This window comes from Gadus macrocephalus, chromosome 1, assembly GCF_031168955.1.
Source record: "Gadus macrocephalus chromosome 1, ASM3116895v1".
Lineage (NCBI taxonomy): Eukaryota > Metazoa > Chordata > Actinopteri > Gadiformes > Gadidae > Gadus > Gadus macrocephalus.
In genome coordinates this window covers 23140898-23159000 of record NC_082382.1, presented here as the reverse complement: position 1 = coordinate 23159000, position 18103 = coordinate 23140898, and the positions used below count along the sequence as shown (strand labels likewise).

The following is an 18103-nucleotide window of genomic DNA, read 5'->3' as shown; positions in this document are numbered from 1 at the left end:
CCCATGATCTAAGGGGTCAGGCAGGGGTCACACGTCGCTGGTGCACATCGCTCTAACCCGGGTAGAGAAGTGTTTCAGACGTTTCGCAGCCCGTCCGTTACCTCACTTTAAACTCCAGCAGTCGGAGTGTGAGCTCTCCCCAGGAGGGGGTCTGAGGCCCGGAGGTTGAGGAGGACGGGGGCTGATCACTGACGGGGGTCAGATATTCAGATCAGGAGACGGGGGGGACGTAGACGTGGAGGAAGACACGGGAGATAAGGCTAGTGGAGCATGGTGCTGCAACATGTACTTTACATGAGCTAATTAATCAGTGTAGCCTTCCGTCATGTTCCCTGCTGCGACACTGTGTCATGTACCACACACGCGTGATTCGTGCAGAGTACAGCGGGGTAGGCTAGTACTGTCATATCTAGTGTGTGCAGAGCGTGTGTTGGGCAGCGTGTTTGCGTGACCGTGGGCTTGCGGGGAGCGTGTTTTTAGCGTTTGGTTAGCTTGTTTTTAGCGTGCTGCGAGCGTGTGGTTAGCTTTGGGTGAGCGTGGAAGGGTTAGCGTGTTGTTAGCTTTGGGTGAGCGTGTTAGGGTTAGCGTTAGCATGTTGTTAGCGTTGGGTGAGCGAGCGTGTTAGTTAGCGTTAGCCTGTTGTTAGCGTGTTGCCGCCGCCACCCGTTCCCAGACCGCTGACGCAGGTTTCCAACCGCAGGCCTCACTAATATGGCAGGAACTGGAGGAAGAGGAGGAGGAGGAGGAGGAAGGGGCCCGCGGCGTGCGGCGGCGAGCGGCGGCGGCGGCGGCCCCCCGGGAGGGCGGCGGCGAGGGGCGGGCGGGGCGATGGCGCCGGGCACGCGCGGCCGTGGCGCCGCCCCCGGAGGACGACTGGGTCCAGTACCTGGTGCTGGGGACGCTGGTGGCCCTGCTGGCCCTGCTGCTCAACCTGGCCTACCCCCTGGTGTTCCGCACCCCCCGGGCCTGAGCCCCGCATCCCCCACCACCCCACCCCCGTCACCTCAACCGCCGAGGTCGCCGGCGACAAAGGCCTGAAACGACCGCGGAGCCGGCCGGCTTTGGACTTTTTAAATTCAACGCTGACTGTCCGGTCGGAGACCAACAGATATTAAAATGATTAGCATTTACCCTGCGCTTCCTTCAACGCATCAGCAGCTTCTCGAGGAAACAGCCATGTTGCATGAACCAGAAGAAATGACCTGGACCTAAGGCTGCACAGCAGGGAACCGGGTTCTCCTGGGGTCTCGGTTCTCCTTGGTACTGGGTTTCTCCTGCCCGGGTCTGCGTAGGATCAGGCACCTACTGGAGGCTCTCTGCAAACCACTGAGCAACCGTTAGCCTCTGAGCTCATACTGCGTCTGGGTTCCCAACCTCAGCCCTGATTGGCTGAAGGGGACATGCCGGATGTAGTGACGTGTCGTCGTCCACTAAGGGGAGACGAAGGGTCGAGGCGCGGGAAGGGAAACACTCGTGTGGAAGATTTTTATGAATCGTAGCTTCAAGCCGCTGTCAGGGAGTTTGTGTCTGCATGCGTAGCTGCTGCTGCTGCTTCACTTTGGCTGCTGCCCTGCTCTCAGGGAACACCGCAACACTAATGAAAGACGGATGAAGAGTGCGTGTGTGCGTGTCTGGGCTGCGTCTCCTAGTGCAGGACAAAACTGAGGCACTCCAAACTGTTTGTTTTTCCTCCTTTTTGTTTGTGTTGAAGTTTTTGTTATCCTTTTTTTTTTTTTATCTTTGAGTCATATTTAAATGGGTTTCCGCTGTAGTCTGACATTATATTTTTCCTTTTTTAATGTGTGTGACTGTTTCAAGCCATAGCCATGTTCAACATTGAAAATGTCAAGTCTAACCGGAATGTAACCCGGACAGTTATCGAGAATGTTCATTAATCAATGTAACGTGCTGCCGTTTGGACAGGAAGTGATGTAATGAAGCTGCAAATGTACCGGGACGTGAAGGGCGTGTTTGAAACGAACTCTGGAAACGACTGGAAGCTCAGGCACTAAACACGATGCGTCCGCACACTGTCCTATGACCTCCTGTTTAGACCAACACAGAATCACATCACGTCTCCTAGAAGCTTCTTCCTGTGGTCTCTCTCGACCCCGTGGACCCTCAACTCCTCCTGGTTCCTCTGGGGGTCCGGGGGGGGGGACAGACCGGTCTCAGGGACCTCCCAGCGCTCTGCTCTATTTAAATCACTTCTCCAGTTAAATACTGTAATATGCTGCTGTTCTGCGTGTATCTGAACCAGACGAATGAAGGCCTAACGTCCAGTACTTTAATGCTTTGATTTTATTCCAATGACATGTTTCTATTTTCTTGTTACGTTTGATTCAGTTGTTCCTTTTTTGTTAATGTCTGAGGTTTTTAGAAAACGGAAGCGTGCATGTGTGTGTGTGTGTGTGTGTGTGTAGGGCTGGGCGATTAATCGCATTTTGATCGCGATTTTGATTTTGGCGTCAAACGATCACGAAATTTACATAATCAAGTTTTTCGATAATTTTTTTAATGATTTATAGAAAGGGCAGAACAGCTGGATACATATCTGTATTATTTCAGATTGTCAGTTACAACGTTTTTTTTGGGAGAGACATGCTGAATAAATACATAGAAAATAATCGTTTGAATAATCGTGATTTCAATATTGACCAAAATAATCGTGATTATGATTTTTCCCATAATCGAGCAGCCTGTGTGTGTGTGTGGGTGTGTGTGTGGGGAACCAACGAGTTTGGGGTCCATTTTAGGAATTACATTTATTTGTTGTGGAAGAGGGGCTAAATGTGTGCTCTGAATAACAATGTCTTGTTTTCCGTCTTCAAACGGCCCGAATGGTGGCAATAATGTTTCCATCCTCTGGCGGTGAACTGTAACCAAGCCTTCATCCTGCTGCACACAAATTACGCAATAAATCATATAACCTTGTTTTATTTTCTGTCGGTTTTTACGCATTGTCTGAATATTTCGTGTTTTTACTACAAAGATGTTGTTCCGTGTGTCACTGATTGGCTATCAGTGGGCTTGTGTTTACTGTTTTTACCATTTGTCATGAGTTCTGATTGGCTGGTGGGGTGTTTTTCAGTCCACTCGTCTCACCAAGTCTCATGCATTCTGATTGGCTAGCTGGACTAGTCCTGCAGTGCTGATTGGCTCCTCTGGGTTTGTCTTGCAGGGCTCCAGCCAGGCGATGTTCGGGGCAGACCTGGACTCGGACGGACCCCCCACGCTGCCCACCGAGGTGACCTCTGACCTCTACAGCCACGCCGGTGACTGCTCAGGGTCGTCCTACAGCAACATGGAGGAGGTGGACTAACGCCTAGCAACCCCGCCTAGCAACCGTCTCCCCATCGCCCCCCTGGCCTTATAAGGACTTCTCCTTGGTGCTGATAATTCCACACGCGTCCGACCGCGAAGTCTGACCCCAACACCAGGTTCCCATAGGATGTGTATTACTATTTATATATGTGTGTGTATAACAGTTGTTTAATGCAGACTGCCCACGCAGTTCTCTGGGTTAAGTTTCATTCTCTTTTTAAGCAGCTTTAGTCTACGCTCTCGCTGCAGGGTATCACGCGGTCTAACGTAACGGCGCTTAGTCCGGGCTTTTCGGTCCCCCCCCCCCCCCGCGCACCTTCTCTCAATGGCCCCCCTGAACTATGAAATGCCCCTGGCTCACCTTTCTCAGACACACAGACACATGCACAGACAGACAGACAGACAGACAGACACCACCGCTATCGCGTAGATAACACCAACAGGATGCTTCATTTTCTTGGAAACCGCTATTATTCTCGTCTAGCCGAAACCGACGAAGGCCAACCAGGACTGTTGCTCCCATAGTTCCCTGTTTTTTTTATTTTTTTCGTTTCTCTTATCTGTCGTGCTTGTTGAGAGTCATAATGTTACCGCGGTAACGACGTAGCAGTTGATGTACATACGTGTGATGGGTGCTAGCCTTTATAACCCGAAGCGCAAAAAAGCTTGTTATTCGTTTTCCTGGTTTCTGCTTTTTTGTTTTTGTATAAAATAATCCAGTTAATCCGACCGTTGGTTGCATCAGTTCGAAGAGTTTCTTGAGTTCTTGTGGTGTTTTTTTTTGTATATTATCCATCGTCGTTGCGCCCTGTGTTTACTGAAGGCAGATTTTAACCATGTGGACATGTGCATGACTGCATGTTCATACCAGCGGCGGCTCCCTGGGGGTTCGGGGTCCGTGTTGTAGGACCCCCGGCCCTGCAGCCACGCCCGTTTAGGAGGAGGAGGAGGGGGGGCTGGTGGAGACTGCTGCTGTGTATATTGAAATAGATGGTTAATATAAATAAACTTCTTTTCTAAAAACTAAGCGGAACAGAATGTGGTCTGTGGTTATTTTTTTAGTTCTCGATGATATAATATGTTGTGATCATAATTACCATATAATTGTTTAGTTGGAAGTATTTTTGCATTGCTGTCTTTAAATGATAGACCAACCAGCTACATAATATATAAGACATCAAATGTAAATATAACACTATCAAACAATATACAAATATAGGGAAGCTCTCATGGTAACTAGTGTGTGGATTTAGTGGCGTAGTATTTGGTGGGTCAAAAAGTACCTCCCGTACAGCTGGTCTTCACCACTGAAAGGGTTTTGGGAAATCCCCCTTGAGCAGCTACTTTGGGGGTAAGTGACATGCTTTTCCTCCCCCTCGTTTGAGGGACCTAGGTGGTGTGATGGTGTCTGTAAAGCCCTTTCCCCCTAGCTCTGAGGAGCTATACAATGCATATGGACGTGACCGGAGCGTCAGCAGGTCCTCCAGGGACGCTAGAGGGCGCTGTTTTATAACTACCGATGAGGAAGTATAGGTAATGAGGAAATAAACAACACGGGCATCTGATACAACGAGAAGCCGGTCGTCAGCATGTCGCCGTCCTGAGCTTCGTTAAGTCGCTTCTCAATCACCTCCTTGTCATTCGTTACTGTGATGGCGGACTCCCAAACGACTCGAGTCCCAGAGCCCGATGAAGCCCTTGAAGTGACCCAGAACGGGGTCGGGTCCGAGGACAGACCCGACCCTCCAGGACCGGCCCCGGGTCCGAGGAGGAAGCTGATCCTCCACATCGACCTGAACACCACCATCCTGGTGTCGGACGCCATGACGGGCCAGGGGACCCTGGCGGCTCTGGACGGCTTCCTGTCCACTGTCACGTGGGGGAAGATGAACCAGAAAGGTATCAATAACACTGCGTCAGTCTGCGTGATGGGTGGTCTTCATGTGATCAGGGGTGTGTCCAGATGTGGCACCTGCCCCCCCGAATATTATATTTGTTTTCTAAAAGTTTTTAACAATCTTATAGGACTAAGCAGAGCTATAGAGAGAGAGTTGCGACACGCTATGATCTCGCCGACAGGGTGGTCACGTGGTTGTCACGTGGTTCATGTAAGCCTCAATAGTTCCAAACACGCCGCGATTTCAATGTTATTCTATGGGACGACAGCAGAGATTTCAATATTAAATGGTAAATATGTATGAAAAAATCACATACAAGTATTTGTCTGACTGTTATTGCATTATTGCATATTTGTAAATGTCAGTTTTACATTTAGAGCGGTAGGGGGGCAACTGAAAGCTATCTATAAGTACTATTACTTAGATACGTTTTTAAGTTTTGGAGGGAAAGCTTCACGTTCGTGTTAGCATACTGGCCTAACCTTAACTTTTACCTTACATCTGTGTTGAAATCAAAGTATTCAAGATGTTCTACCATGATCATTTAAAGATATAAGCCACACAAAGTATCAAATATATTAAAGAATAACTCATTACGCTTGGATGAATGAAATTGTAATTTTTTTTATTAAACAATTAGTGTGACAAGAACAAGTGATTGCGATTGTGTGAACAGATTCAACAATGGACACAGCAGGGAACACTATATACTTAGGGCAAACCATTAACATATAACGTTGCAAATATACTATACTTTATGCCGTTACAATACTTAGAATAGCCCTGAGCAAATTCAAAATGGGTTTAGGAGGGAGGATCCTCGTTTGGTCATGAACTCTGACCTCTAACCTATTCTCAAAAGTCGGGGCATAAGTGGTTGAGGAACAGTTGTTACCCGCTCTGTGATCTTCAATGGTGTCATGGTTCATTGGTTACAACTAACATTTTATAGATAAATGGTCATACCATGGTTGGCTGTGCAGCATTTGGATGCCCCAATCGGTCCGAGAAGGGTTAACACATGTACGGCTTCCCCAAGGACCAAGAGCGCAGGGAGAAATGGATGGCAATGGTCAGCCGTCAAAACTTAGACAGTCAGCAACAGTCAAAAACGATGTAACGTAATGTTCAGATCACTTGCTAGCATTTCAAAGGGCATAATAATTCTAAGTGTAGAGAATTATGACTTTCCAATTATATTTGAAGTGCAATGGAAACTGATCTTACAAGCCTACCTACAGGTACACTTTGAAAATGACCGATTCAAAGCCACAAAAGTAGATAGGATGTTGAAGTTGAGGCCCGATGCAGGCCCAACAGTTTTCATCCATCGCCCTAAACCGAAGAGGAGGAAACCCCCTTCTGTGAGGGTGCCTCCGGAACCAAGTGCAACGGACCACACATATTGCACCAAATTAAACTTCGGTATGATCCATGCAGCTAACAATATTCCCCATTTCATGTAATTCAAGGATAGACTACACTCCTAATGAGATTACATAATTCATATTTGTACATTCAGTTTAAAAAACAACCAGAAGGCAGGGATTCTCTGAGGATTTGCACACAATGTAGATAATCAACACATTTCTACCCAATTAACAATTGCCGGTAGATCCATTTATAAATTGTATTGGTTTCTGATTGTGGCAGATGATTTAATTCACATTACAGAAATGTTTTGCTTTAATTCATTTTATTACATTGGAGATGACAGTAGTTGCAAATGCAAAGGCAAAATACATATAACAGCAACATTACCTTGTAATTGTTACAGAGATTGAGGGAGAAATTGAGGTGGATTTCAAGAGCGTTGAAAAGGACATCACAGGAGACGGAGAGAGCAATCAAGAGGTTACATTGCCAGGGGCAGGTGATCCAGGGGCAGGTGATCCAGGGGCAGGTGATCCAGGGGCAGGTGATCCAGGGGCAGGTGATCCAGGGGCAGGTGATCCAGGGGCAGGTGATCCAGGGGCAGGTGATCCAGGGATTTGTGTGCTCCAGGGACTGATGGGGCGACTGTGGAGGACCTAATAAGGCAACTAGAAAAGGAAAAATTAATGAGAAGGAGAGCAGAGGGCTATTGCAAAACAAAAAAGAATCAATTTGGCACTAAGAAAGATAATCAATTTGGCACTAAGAAAGAGAAACAATTCAGTCAACAAGAAGTTAAAACGAAAAAGCCATACAGGTTAAATTGACCGCCCATCATAATCAGCATTGTTGAATCGGCGGCATCTGTAGGGCTTCATGTGCTGAACATCACCCTTTCCAGGATATAATTAAACAAACAGTTATTTCTACTAGCTATCGCATCATAAAACCCGTCCTTAAATCAACCTAAATTATCCTAGTAATCCAACATAAATAACTAACTATATAAAAGTTAGATTCACTAGTACTGAACTTTGTAATTGTTGGTGTAGATACCATCACATTGTGCAGTCGAGCTAACAAACTAGCAGGCAATCGGTCGTCTACCAAGATATAAATATATATAATTACGCTGTGCATATACAAATAAATATCAGTGTATGCATCATAAAAGGTCCTGATACAATATAGACAGTTGACAATTCAAAAGAGGTAGCTATTTAATGTACCCCCGGAGATACCTTCACAGGTGGTGAAGTCGAGCTAACAAACTAGCAGGCAATCGGTCGTCTACCAAGATAAAAATATATATAATTACGCTGTGCATATACAAATAAATATCAATATATGCATCATAAAAGGTCCTGATACAATATAGACAGTTGACAATTCAAAAGAGGTAGCTATTTAATCAATTTACCCCCGGAGATACCTTCACAGATGGTGAAATCGAGCTAACAAACTAGCCAGCAATCGGTCGTCTACCAAGATAAATATATATAATTACGCTGTGCATTTACAAATAAAGATCAGTATATGCATCATAAAGGGCCTCTGATACAATATAGACAGTTGACAATTCAAAAGAGGTAGCTATTTAATCAATTTACCTCAGAAGTTACTCGGCGGCCAGCAATGGAAATGAACCGTCTCCTCCGCCGTAAAATGGTTGTTTGGAACTATTCGAGGCTCCATACCCCGGAAGTAGGCGCTACAACGGAGTCCAATGGAAGTGTCACAACTCTCTCTCTCTATAGCTCTGGGACTAAGTAAGTACACTTGTGTAGTTTTTAATAGTGTATTACAGTAATTATTCACAAAGTTATAGATAAACATTAGATTAAGATGAATCAAGTAAGCTCCATATCATATCTGTAAGGCATACTTTTGGAGATGTGATCCCCTGAGCCCAGTTTTTCAAAAGTAATCCAGGGGGATTTCGGATCACGGATTGGATCAAATCTTGGAAATGTTTTTTTTTCAAATCATAGAGGGATTCCTAAATAAGATCATATCATGTAATCAGGGTTTTCAAATTTTCAGCTCGGTTTGGGATCTATTTGATCCAAAAAAAATCAGGATTATCCTGATCCCATTTTAAGGGTGGATTCAGTTCGTTATCCTGAAATTTGGTATTCGGATCAGTGATCCGACATAATGTTCCTTCAAAAACTGGCATAAAATTAAAATGGATCAGGTGAACCTGGATAAAAACATGGGATTCGAAAATCCGGATTAATTTGCTCCAGATTAAATTTTTTGAACAAATGGGCCCAGGGAATTGAACCCTCAGCTGAGAACTGGTTTATAGGAACCAAACAAAACGTTGCGTCGTCTGTCGGCAGGGAAGTGGGAGTGGCTTAGCGACGCGGCGTCCCTGATCCCGCCCTGCGAGGGCGCGATCAGCTACTACTCCCAGTTCGGCCGCCTACCGGGGTTCACGTCCGGCCCCGGGCGCCGTTTCCAGGGAATCCTCGACGAGCACCTGGATTTACTGCGCTGGCCCGAGGGCATCACGGTAACCACACCCTCAACCAGAGCGGGATATCTGTCATCATATCGTCATGAGTTTCACTGGTACATCATGTATTAGTGCATAGATGATGACATACATTAATGCACTGCACATTAATGTATTTAATCATATATTCATGTATTTAGCCAGTACTTTCATTTATCTAATGATATATTAAGGTATTTAAAAATACATTTGAACTTATAATAATGTACTAAATCATGCATTCATGTATTTAAGCACTACATTCAAGTATTAAATCATACATTAAGGATGTCTCAAAGCCTTAGCTGTACAGGTGTTGAGAGCCTTTATGAGGCCCAGTCCTCTTAAAGGGGTTATATTATGGCACCAGGTGTGAATGGGAGTAGCCAATCGGCATCACACGTGAGCACTCCCACTTGTGACGTCACTAAACACAGGAAAAGGCACTTCACACGGCCGATCACACTCACAACTGGTGGCATAACATCACCCCTTTTAAATCACTCTCTTAAAGGGGACACATTATGAAAACAACTTCCCTGGGATTTGGGGCGTTGTTTTGGGTCTCCGGTGCTCCCACACGAATACAAACTTTGAATAAAGTCTGTGCATGATTTTTTTGAGTGAGATATGCATTTCTGAAAGTACCCCGCCTACAGTTACCAAACGTGCGAGTCAGTTTCGGCGCCCCCTCCTACGTAGGAAGGGGGCACATGTGAATATTACCTCCCACTTCCCCACTCCCCTCCAATCAGAGCATAGCTACGATTTTGTGGACCAGCGGGCGAGCAGCTCCGGCCGGGTGAACTCGGCGGCAGCTCCGCTCCGGGAGTACCATCCCTTTCTCTGCCGGTCTGCCGCCGAAGGTCCGGCGCCAGTCTTATAGCGAAGCTCCGGCGGCAGTCCGGCCGCCGTCGAACCCCCCCGGCCCCCCACCGAAGCTTCGGCGGCAGTCCGGCCGCCGTCGAACCCCCCCCGGCCCCCCACCGAAGCTTCGGCGGCAGTCCGGCTGCTCCGGGCGTGGTGTACTCCGGGAGCTGAACTGCCGCCGAAGCTGGAGCTCGGCGGCAGTTCAGCTCCCGGAGTACAATCCCTTTCTCCTCCACGTCGCGGTTCATGGGCTTCAGAGAGTCAAGGCCAGAGTTCCTTTCCCCCAATTCTTCTCAACCATGGCTGAGATACCCCCCCCCCCTCCCCCCTACAAGTCTTTACTTGTTGTGGAAGTACCAGAGACGTCAGACGCAGTCTTTATGATTCATAATATCATCCGAGGCGCACATAGCTTTTGGCTGTGATATTAGATATAATATTATATAAGTACCCATATATAATATCGCCATTATATTATATAGATATACGTAGACCTTCAGGAGTCCGCAAACGGCAACAATCCCTTCTCCTCCATGCTCATTGGTCAATGGGCAGCAGCTCATTTGCATTAAAGCTACAGACACCAGAAACAGCGCATTCTGAAGGGACTGAAACAGAGGGGAATAGCGGTTGGCAAGATATTTTTCCGTAAGAGCTATTTCCAGCAGACAGCTTCAAAAAGACAGCTTCTGGAACTCAAATACTATCTTTACGAGACCCGACCCACGCCAGACCGACTAAACGGCCTGGGACGACGACAGGTGGTCCGATGGTGCCGTCGTGTGTGTGTGTGTGTGTGTGTGTGTGTGTGTGTGTGTACTAGCGGCTCCTCTCTTCCCCCCTGCAGGCCGACAAGGAGCTGTCGGTGAAGGGCGAGGACGGCCGGCTGTACCACTGGATCCTGCCCTCCTTCTTCCAGCTGCTCCGGGACCTGGTGTCCCGGGAGGACGACTTCTGCCTCCTGTTCCGCACCTTCGGCTCCGACCTGCCCCGCGTGCTGAGCGCCGTGTCCCGCACCCTCACCCAGGGCACCCACCCGCTCTTCCCCGACCTGCCCGACCTCAAGGTAGGGACCCGAGCGTAGGGTGACCCCTGACCCCTGACCCTGGGTCTCAAGGAGGAGCGGTTCAGAGCCCACGCGGAGCTCATTACTCTGGTTCTTGGATTTGGTTTTATTTGACAAAATGGTGATGGGGGTTATGGTACTTCTGTGTGGGTCTGAGGGAGACATCGGGTTATAAAGAGCAGGCTCTGTAGATCAGGCTCTAAAGATTTGGTTCTAGGGGAGGCATGTGACTCAGGAGGTGGAGTGGGTTGGCTGGTAACCAGAAGGTTAGTTCTGGTCCCTGGCTCGGAGTGTCGAGGTTACCCTGAGCAAGGCACCTCACCCTCTCTGCTCCTGACGAGCCGGCTGTCGCCTGGCATGGTTGACACCGCCATCGGTCTGTGAATGTGTGTGTGAATGGGTGAATGTAAGGCCAGATTGTACAGCGCTTTGAGCGGCCACTGGTTAGAAAAGTGCTACGTAAACGCATTCCTTTTACCATTTACCATTCTAAAGACCCCGGTTCTACTGTTAGGTCCAGGGTATACTGTTCTACTTCATACCAGGGCTTGTCATGGGACCGCGACATTCTTGCCATTTCTCTGTTTCTGGAGGAGGGATTCACACTCACACACTCACTCTGTTATGTTCCTTGGCAACAAAAGGAGAACTGTGCCTGCAGAGAATACCTCTCTCTTCCCCTTTCCTCCTCCTCCCCTCTCCTCTCCCCCTTCCTTCTCCTCTCCTCTCCTCTTCTCCTCTCCTCTTCCTCCCATCTCCTCTCCTCTTCCTCCCATCTCCTCTCCCCCTCCCATCTCCCCTTCTCCTTCCCTCTCCTCTCCCCCGCTCTTTCTCCTGTCATCTAGTCCTGGTCCTTTGTTCTCATTGGTCACAGAGACAGGTGCAACATGAGAGGTTAAAAATAGCCTCTGAATATTTTGTGTTTTCCTCCAGGGCGACTAACGGTCGTATGAATGGTGCTCTGTGACAATTGTTGACGAATTGAACACTGAAGGAATATACAAAGGTGTTGACAAATATCATTCTGTATTGCTTCTTGTTTTCTTTGGATCTCAACAACTTCCTCGTCTTTCATTCTTTAATTTCCTCTGGTCCTTCTCTTCTCCCTTCTGTCTCTCCTCCTCCTCTCCCTTTCAACCTGTCCCTCTCCTCCTCCTCCTCCCTCTTCCTCCTCCTCCTCCTCCTCCTCCTCCTCTTCCTCCTCCTCCTCCTCCCCAGCTGAGTGTGAACCAGACCCCAGGGAAGATCCAGTGCAGTAAGAGAGAGGTGGTCTTGACGCGAGGCGAGGACAAGGTGTCCTCTCTGAATGGACCCAGGGACCTGTACCAGTACCTGGGGGCTGGTAGCGGACTGGGGGGCTTCCAGGATAACTTTCAGTGGTGTGTAGACTCTCCCAAGACTCCCTTTATAAAGACTGGTGCGTAGACTCTCCTAAGACTCCCTTTATAAAGACGGGTCTGTAGACACACCTTAGACTCCCTTTATAAAGACGGGTCTGTAGACACACCTTAGACTCACTGTAAAAGGACGGGTATAGACTCCCATTGAGACTCACTGTAGAAGGACTGGTGTGTAGTCTCACCTTTAGACTAGCTGTCTGTGCAGAACGACTGATGTTTGAAATGTTAATGAACTATAACCCTTCTCTCTCTCTTCTCCCCTCCTGTCCTCTTATCTCCTCTCCTCACGTATCCTCCACGCTTCTCTCCCACTTTCTCCCTATCTCTCGTCGCCGTCCCCCCCCTCCTCCTCCTCCTCCCCCCAGGTGGTCCAAGCACTCGTGCTCCCTGATGGGGGGGAAGCCCCTCTGGGTGGACCCCTTCGACCCGTCCGTCCAGCACATCTTCTTCGATGACAACATCCGGCAAAACGACGAGGAAACCATCGTTCACCCCATGGTACGCACTGTGGCGTGTGGCATGTAGCATGTAGCTCCTTCACTGTAGCATGTAGCATGTAGCTCCTTCACTGGAGCATGTAGCATGTAGCTCCTTCACTGTAGCATGTAGCTCCTTCAACGTAGCATGTTGCTCCTTCCCCGTAGCATGTAGCTTCTTCCCCGTAGCATGTAGCTCCTTCAGCATAGCATATAGCATGTAGCTCCTTCCCCGTAGCATGTAGCTCCTTCCCCATAGCATATAGCACGTAGGTCCTTCACCATAACATGTAGCTCCTTCACCATAGCATGTAGCGTGTAGCTCCTTCACCATAACATGTAGCCCCTTCCCTGTAGCAACGACATGCATCGTTGAGGAGCTACCTGCTACATGCTACATGCTATTAACTGGAATCCACCTGAAGTCTCTCCAGGTGTAAGGCTCTGCTCGCTCACCGACGGCGTGTCTTCTTCTCCCGCGGCTCCCCAGGTGTTCCTGGAGCGCGGCGGGGAGGCGGTGCGCACGGCCTCCACCTGCGAGCTCTACGACGTGTGCCTGGTGCAGAACGACCTGCTGAAGGCCATCTCCGACCCGGGCTACTTCAGCCAGCGCATCGCCATCTGCCAGGAGAACTACGAGAAGAACGTCCAGCAGGGGGCGACCTCCTAGGGCACGGCCGCTGCACGACAGAGAACCACTGAGGAACCGAGAGGAACGCGTCCTGCTTTTGGTTCAGACTGGGGGAGAGGAGAGGCTCGTAGCCACGTGGAGGTGGGAGACGTTTAGGAGAGCCAAGCTTCTGTTTCTACCAAAATGCAAAAATAAGACGTTTAGTTGAAGTTTTGTTGTTAGTGAAGAGGAGAGGAATTATGACGGTTTGAGTTTTGTAGGAGGGTTCGTTTTAGGGTTAGAGAGAGCAGAACATACGGGCTATCCTTCTGTTGCTCCTGAAACAGTGTTTACTTATACAAATATCTGAGCGTCCTAAACACACAGTATTCTCCTGGACTCTGTTACGTTAGGTTGTTTGAGTAGAAGTGTATTGGTCATCAAAACAGGGAAGAATCCAGGTGACTGACATCCATATCTGATCCTATCGATAGTGTATTTTATTTTATTACAGTATATTTGATACTCGAGTGGGACTGTGTGTTGTGGGCTTTACGTTTAAAAACGTCACTGAAGAATGTGTGTTCTAACGACGTTACTGTTAATGCTCAAGTGTTACTTTGAGAACTCAGAGAAGGTGGCTGAAGTGACTTTGAGCGTTCAAACTGTCTTGGTCTCTGTATCCGTTTCCGGAACAGTCCTTGAAGTGTATAGGTCAGTCGTGTCAGACTGCTGCTTTGCACTCACTACATCATCGTTTAGTAGTGGAGGGGTTGTTGGTTCAATGTTTACCAGTGGTCAGGAGCTCCCGTCACCTGATTGGATCAGGAGAAGACACTGGCGTTTGGTTTTTATGCTTTGGGGTTTTGTTTGCAATGTCGTTTATTAAGAGAAGAGAGATTTGAGCTGCACACTGGAACGGAATAACCTCTATTCTTATGCTGTGGAGGGTGAAGGCACATCGATTTTAAAAGCTTGAAAATAGTTCTCCATATTTTTCCAGCCATTTCACTCCAAGAGCAATTCAAAGGCAAAGTCAGCAGAAAGAGAAAGGAAGAAATAACGCATTTTTTTTATGTGACATATGTTTTTTGCAACATAGGTTTATTATATGCATTGCACTTGGAAGTCTAGTTGTATGTTCCGAGTGTGTCGTCAATCATACAGACATTTGAATGTTTGAAATAATTGTTTATTTATTTGACAGTTTTAATCTCCTGACCTGCTGTTCAATAGATTGCTAGAAAAACGAAGTTAATTGTATCTATTGCTATTAAACAATAAAATAAATGTGATAGGTTTCATCCCGGTGTCTCGGAGCCGTCCCTTTTTTATGAAGCTCAGACCCTATTGGCGGCCCGTCGCCTGTCGTACCTTCTCTGTCCACACGATGGCAGCAGGGTGTAATATGGGAACAACGTACACGGGCTACGGGTCTAATGCGCGTGTCCGTGAGACAGAAGGCCACCTGATGGTAGGCTACCTGCGACCCGAGGCGTGAAAACCCGTCTGCCACGCTTCAAACTAAGACCCGGACATCTGCGCTGTGAGACGCGTGGTGCGTGAGTAGAAGTGATGCTGGAGCGAAATTAACGCGCACATTGGAGTGACAAGTGTTTGTGGTGTTGCTCTTTTTGGGAGCTGAAAGCACGCGGTGGTAAGAGCTAAAGGGAGGGGGTGAGGAGAGAGAGAGAGAGAGATGGAGGGGAGAGAGACACTGCCAACGGTAGGAGGAAGCTGCTGGAACTGCTGAAGTCGCACCGCACGCATCTCTGGAACTATCTAACAGTGAGAACTACAGTGAGGGAGATCTGGATGGAGAACACCTACCCAGTCCAGGGCCACCACGAACCGATCCAGGTCCATCACGACCCGATCCAGGTCCACCAAGACCCGGGGTTCACCTCCTACGTCTGAAGAACCGCTCCCCGCTCTGAGGTGAGGCTTGGTTTTTGTTGGTGTTGTTTTTATTTAGGACTTAACTTTTGCAGTTAAAGTGCACGCGGAGCGGCATGATGGTGTCGGTTTGGTGAAACGCGTTACGCACGGTCGTGACTCGTGCGTAACGCGTCTCAGCCCGCGCGGGTCGCTGGTGACAAGTTTCCGCACAGACGTCAATAAATGGACTTCCCCTAGCCCTGGACTGGCGTTCCTCCAGGGCTGTACCGGGATCCGGGGAGCAGGGGATCCTGATGCCTGCGTCCAGATGTTACTGCGTCTTTAAAGACCCCCCTCACGAGCGCCACAGCTGTTGTGGTGCTCGGCTCAACAGCTGGACCCCCCCCCTCCCCCCTACCAGTCCGTTAGGAAGAGAGATGTCGTTAGTTATCTATGTTCTCTTCATAGTTATACCCCATCCGGTACCTTTCCTGCTTCATAATGTCCGTAATGAGACCAAGGTGTGTGTGTACGTGTGAGTGACTCTCTATGTGTGTGTGTGTGTGTGTGTGTGTGTGTGTGTGTGTGTGTGTGTGTGTGTGTGTGTGTGTGTGTGTGTGTGTGTGTGTGTGTGTGTGTGTGTGTGTGTGCTTGCGTGAACCTCTCTCCCTGTGAAGCTGAATTTCTCAGTGGTGGCTGTCAGTGTCTCTGTTCTACAGCGTGGCTCGCCAGGAATGGGGTGCGTTTGACACTCGTGTCTCTCCCTGTACAGAGCAGTGGACCAGGAGAATGCTGGAGACCTGGTATTGAATGTCTCTGTGGCCACAGTAACATTCTATCCCTATATATGGAGATATAGAAAGAACACACACCATGCATCCAATACAAATCTGGACTCTAGTGTGTGTGTGTGTGTGTGTGTGTGTGTGTGTTTTGAGGAAGGGGGAGGGTGTGTGTGTGTGTGTGTGTGTGTTTGTGCGTTCCTATGCAGATGGATGAGGCTGTGTGTGTACATGTTAATCTGCTTTCTGGCTCCCTGAAGCTAACCATGACCGCTAACCATGACCGCTAGGCCTGACCACTAGCCTCATGCTAGCAGATATCTGCTGGCTCCAGGGGACTTTGGTAAAAAAAAAAAAACTCTATTCTTCTGGAGAACATTTCTCCAGTTAAATATAGAAGCTTAAGGATTTTAAAGGTCCTGGCTGACCCATTTCCAGAGACCACCACAGTTGGATCAGCCACCACTTCTACCTCCTTCAGTTATTTATTTATAAGTTTAAAAGCATGGTTCTATTTCAACCGTTATTTCAAGAGTTGAATACAATATGGACCGGCCTGTCTGTCTCTCTCTCTCTCTCTCTCTCTCTCTCTCTCTCTCTCTCTCTCTCTCTCTCTCTCTCTCTCTCTCTCTCTCTCTCTCTCTCTCTCTCTCTCTCTCTCTCTCTCTCTCTCTCTCTCTGTGTGTGTGTGTCGCAGAGAGAGAGAGAATAGGGGGAGGGTTGCTGCAGATAAAAGACAGAGAGGAGGGGATTCATGCATAAGAGTGGAGGAGGAATTGAGCGAAGGGAGGAGGAGGAGGGGGAAGACAGAGGAGAGTAGAGAAGAAGGGCAGGAAGGAGCAGATAAAAGAGAACCAGTGTGTGTGTCGTTTTCCCGCAGGATGGACACACACGCACGCATACACACACGGGGGCATTGTGTATATATTCATAAATATTCTTTATTCAATCAAAGCCAAACACTGCGGCTCAGCTCTGAAGCTTTTCCAGCACAGATGGTTTGATTTCAGAACGATTGGGTTTGCACTTTTCCAGTCTCCCAGTGACATCTGAATGAGGCGGCACCAGGCGTGTGCTGCAGAATTAGCTGGAACTAGATGTGTCTTTGATTGTGGTGTTCGAGTGAAGCAGGACTTTAGGCTCTTGAGTTGAGAGGGAGGATTGTTCCCAGAGAGGAAGCCCCTCTCTGTGATCCTGCTGGCTCCACAGAGATGAGATTCACGTCACACAGCCACCTCAGCTGCAGGTCAGGTACCTTTATGGATCAAACACGAGAGCCTCACCATCGGTGAATTATAGATCGGTTTTCTCTGTGGAAATATCCCATTGACCTCTCACCTTTTGACCCATCTCCTCCCATTACATGACCGTCCAGTTGACATATCGAGTCTGTCGTGTCTCTGTTGAGTTTTTAAAGTTGTTATTATATAATTCATCTCGGGCCGAGATTTTTTGGGGATTAAAATAGCATCTCTGCTGTATTGGGATTTTTCTTTTATCAAATCAAAATCTATAAATAGACTCTCTAGATTTCCCCACTATTGTGTGTCTCTCTGCTTAATATCAAAGATGTGTTTTATACTCTGAGGTATCAATCCGCTCTCATTGAATACAGGTAAACTGAATACCAGAGACTCAAGCTGTGTGTTGATATCCATCCAAGATATATACAGCATGTTTCTGCAGCATATGGATTCATGGTGGACAGCTTGGAAATAAACATAGACCACACCCCTTAATAATAGATACACATAGACCACACCCCTTAACCATAAATACCCTTAGACCAAATAAACATAGACCACACCCCTTAACCATTTATACGCATAGACCACACCCCTTAAAAATAGATACACATAGACCACACCCCTTAACCATAAATACCCATAGACCAAATAAACATAGACCACACCCCTTAACCATAT

At 47.9% G+C, this 18103-nt stretch overlaps 4 protein-coding genes and 1 long non-coding RNA gene across 10 annotated transcripts in view; 2 read left to right on the top strand and 3 right to left on the bottom strand.

The window, feature by feature from the left end:
* usp19 (ubiquitin specific peptidase 19) overlaps nt 1–4351 on the top strand; it is a 36253-nt gene extending 31902 nt beyond the window's left edge. For 4 of the 6 annotated variants that reach the window (XM_060053047.1, XM_060053040.1, XM_060053031.1 and 1 more), the window contains one exon: nt 701–2934. In XM_060053047.1, coding sequence (XP_059909030.1) covers nt 701–970 — 270 coding nt within the window. In that variant the 3' untranslated portion in view covers nt 971–2934. Of the gene's footprint in view, nt 1–700; nt 2935–3181 lie in introns of those variants that run through there. The other 2 variants (XM_060053057.1, XM_060053054.1) reach the window with 1 other exon arrangement.
* Nucleotides 1–18103, bottom strand: part of LOC132463097 (proteasomal ubiquitin receptor ADRM1-like) — a 409794-nt gene that overhangs the window by 47452 nt on the left and 344239 nt on the right. The window lies entirely within an intron of this gene.
* Nucleotides 1–18103, bottom strand: part of LOC132463270 (troponin C, skeletal muscle-like) — a 376397-nt gene that overhangs the window by 107035 nt on the left and 251259 nt on the right.
* Nucleotides 4843–14820, top strand: si:dkey-32e6.3 (uncharacterized). Its single transcript, XM_060053066.1, has 6 exons — nt 4843–5223; nt 8942–9114; nt 10814–11032; nt 12251–12411; nt 12798–12930; nt 13399–14820. Exons 1-6 carry the CDS (start codon nt 4977–4979, stop codon nt 13576–13578), a joined length of 1113 nt encoding a protein of 370 aa, XP_059909049.1. The 5' UTR covers nt 4843–4976; the 3' UTR covers nt 13579–14820.
* Nucleotides 5827–8471, bottom strand: LOC132458788 (uncharacterized). The gene is made up of 2 exons (XR_009525957.1): nt 8207–8471; nt 5827–7489 (listed from the first exon to the last, which is right to left on the bottom strand). It is a non-coding gene; the product is annotated as an uncharacterized LOC132458788 (long non-coding RNA).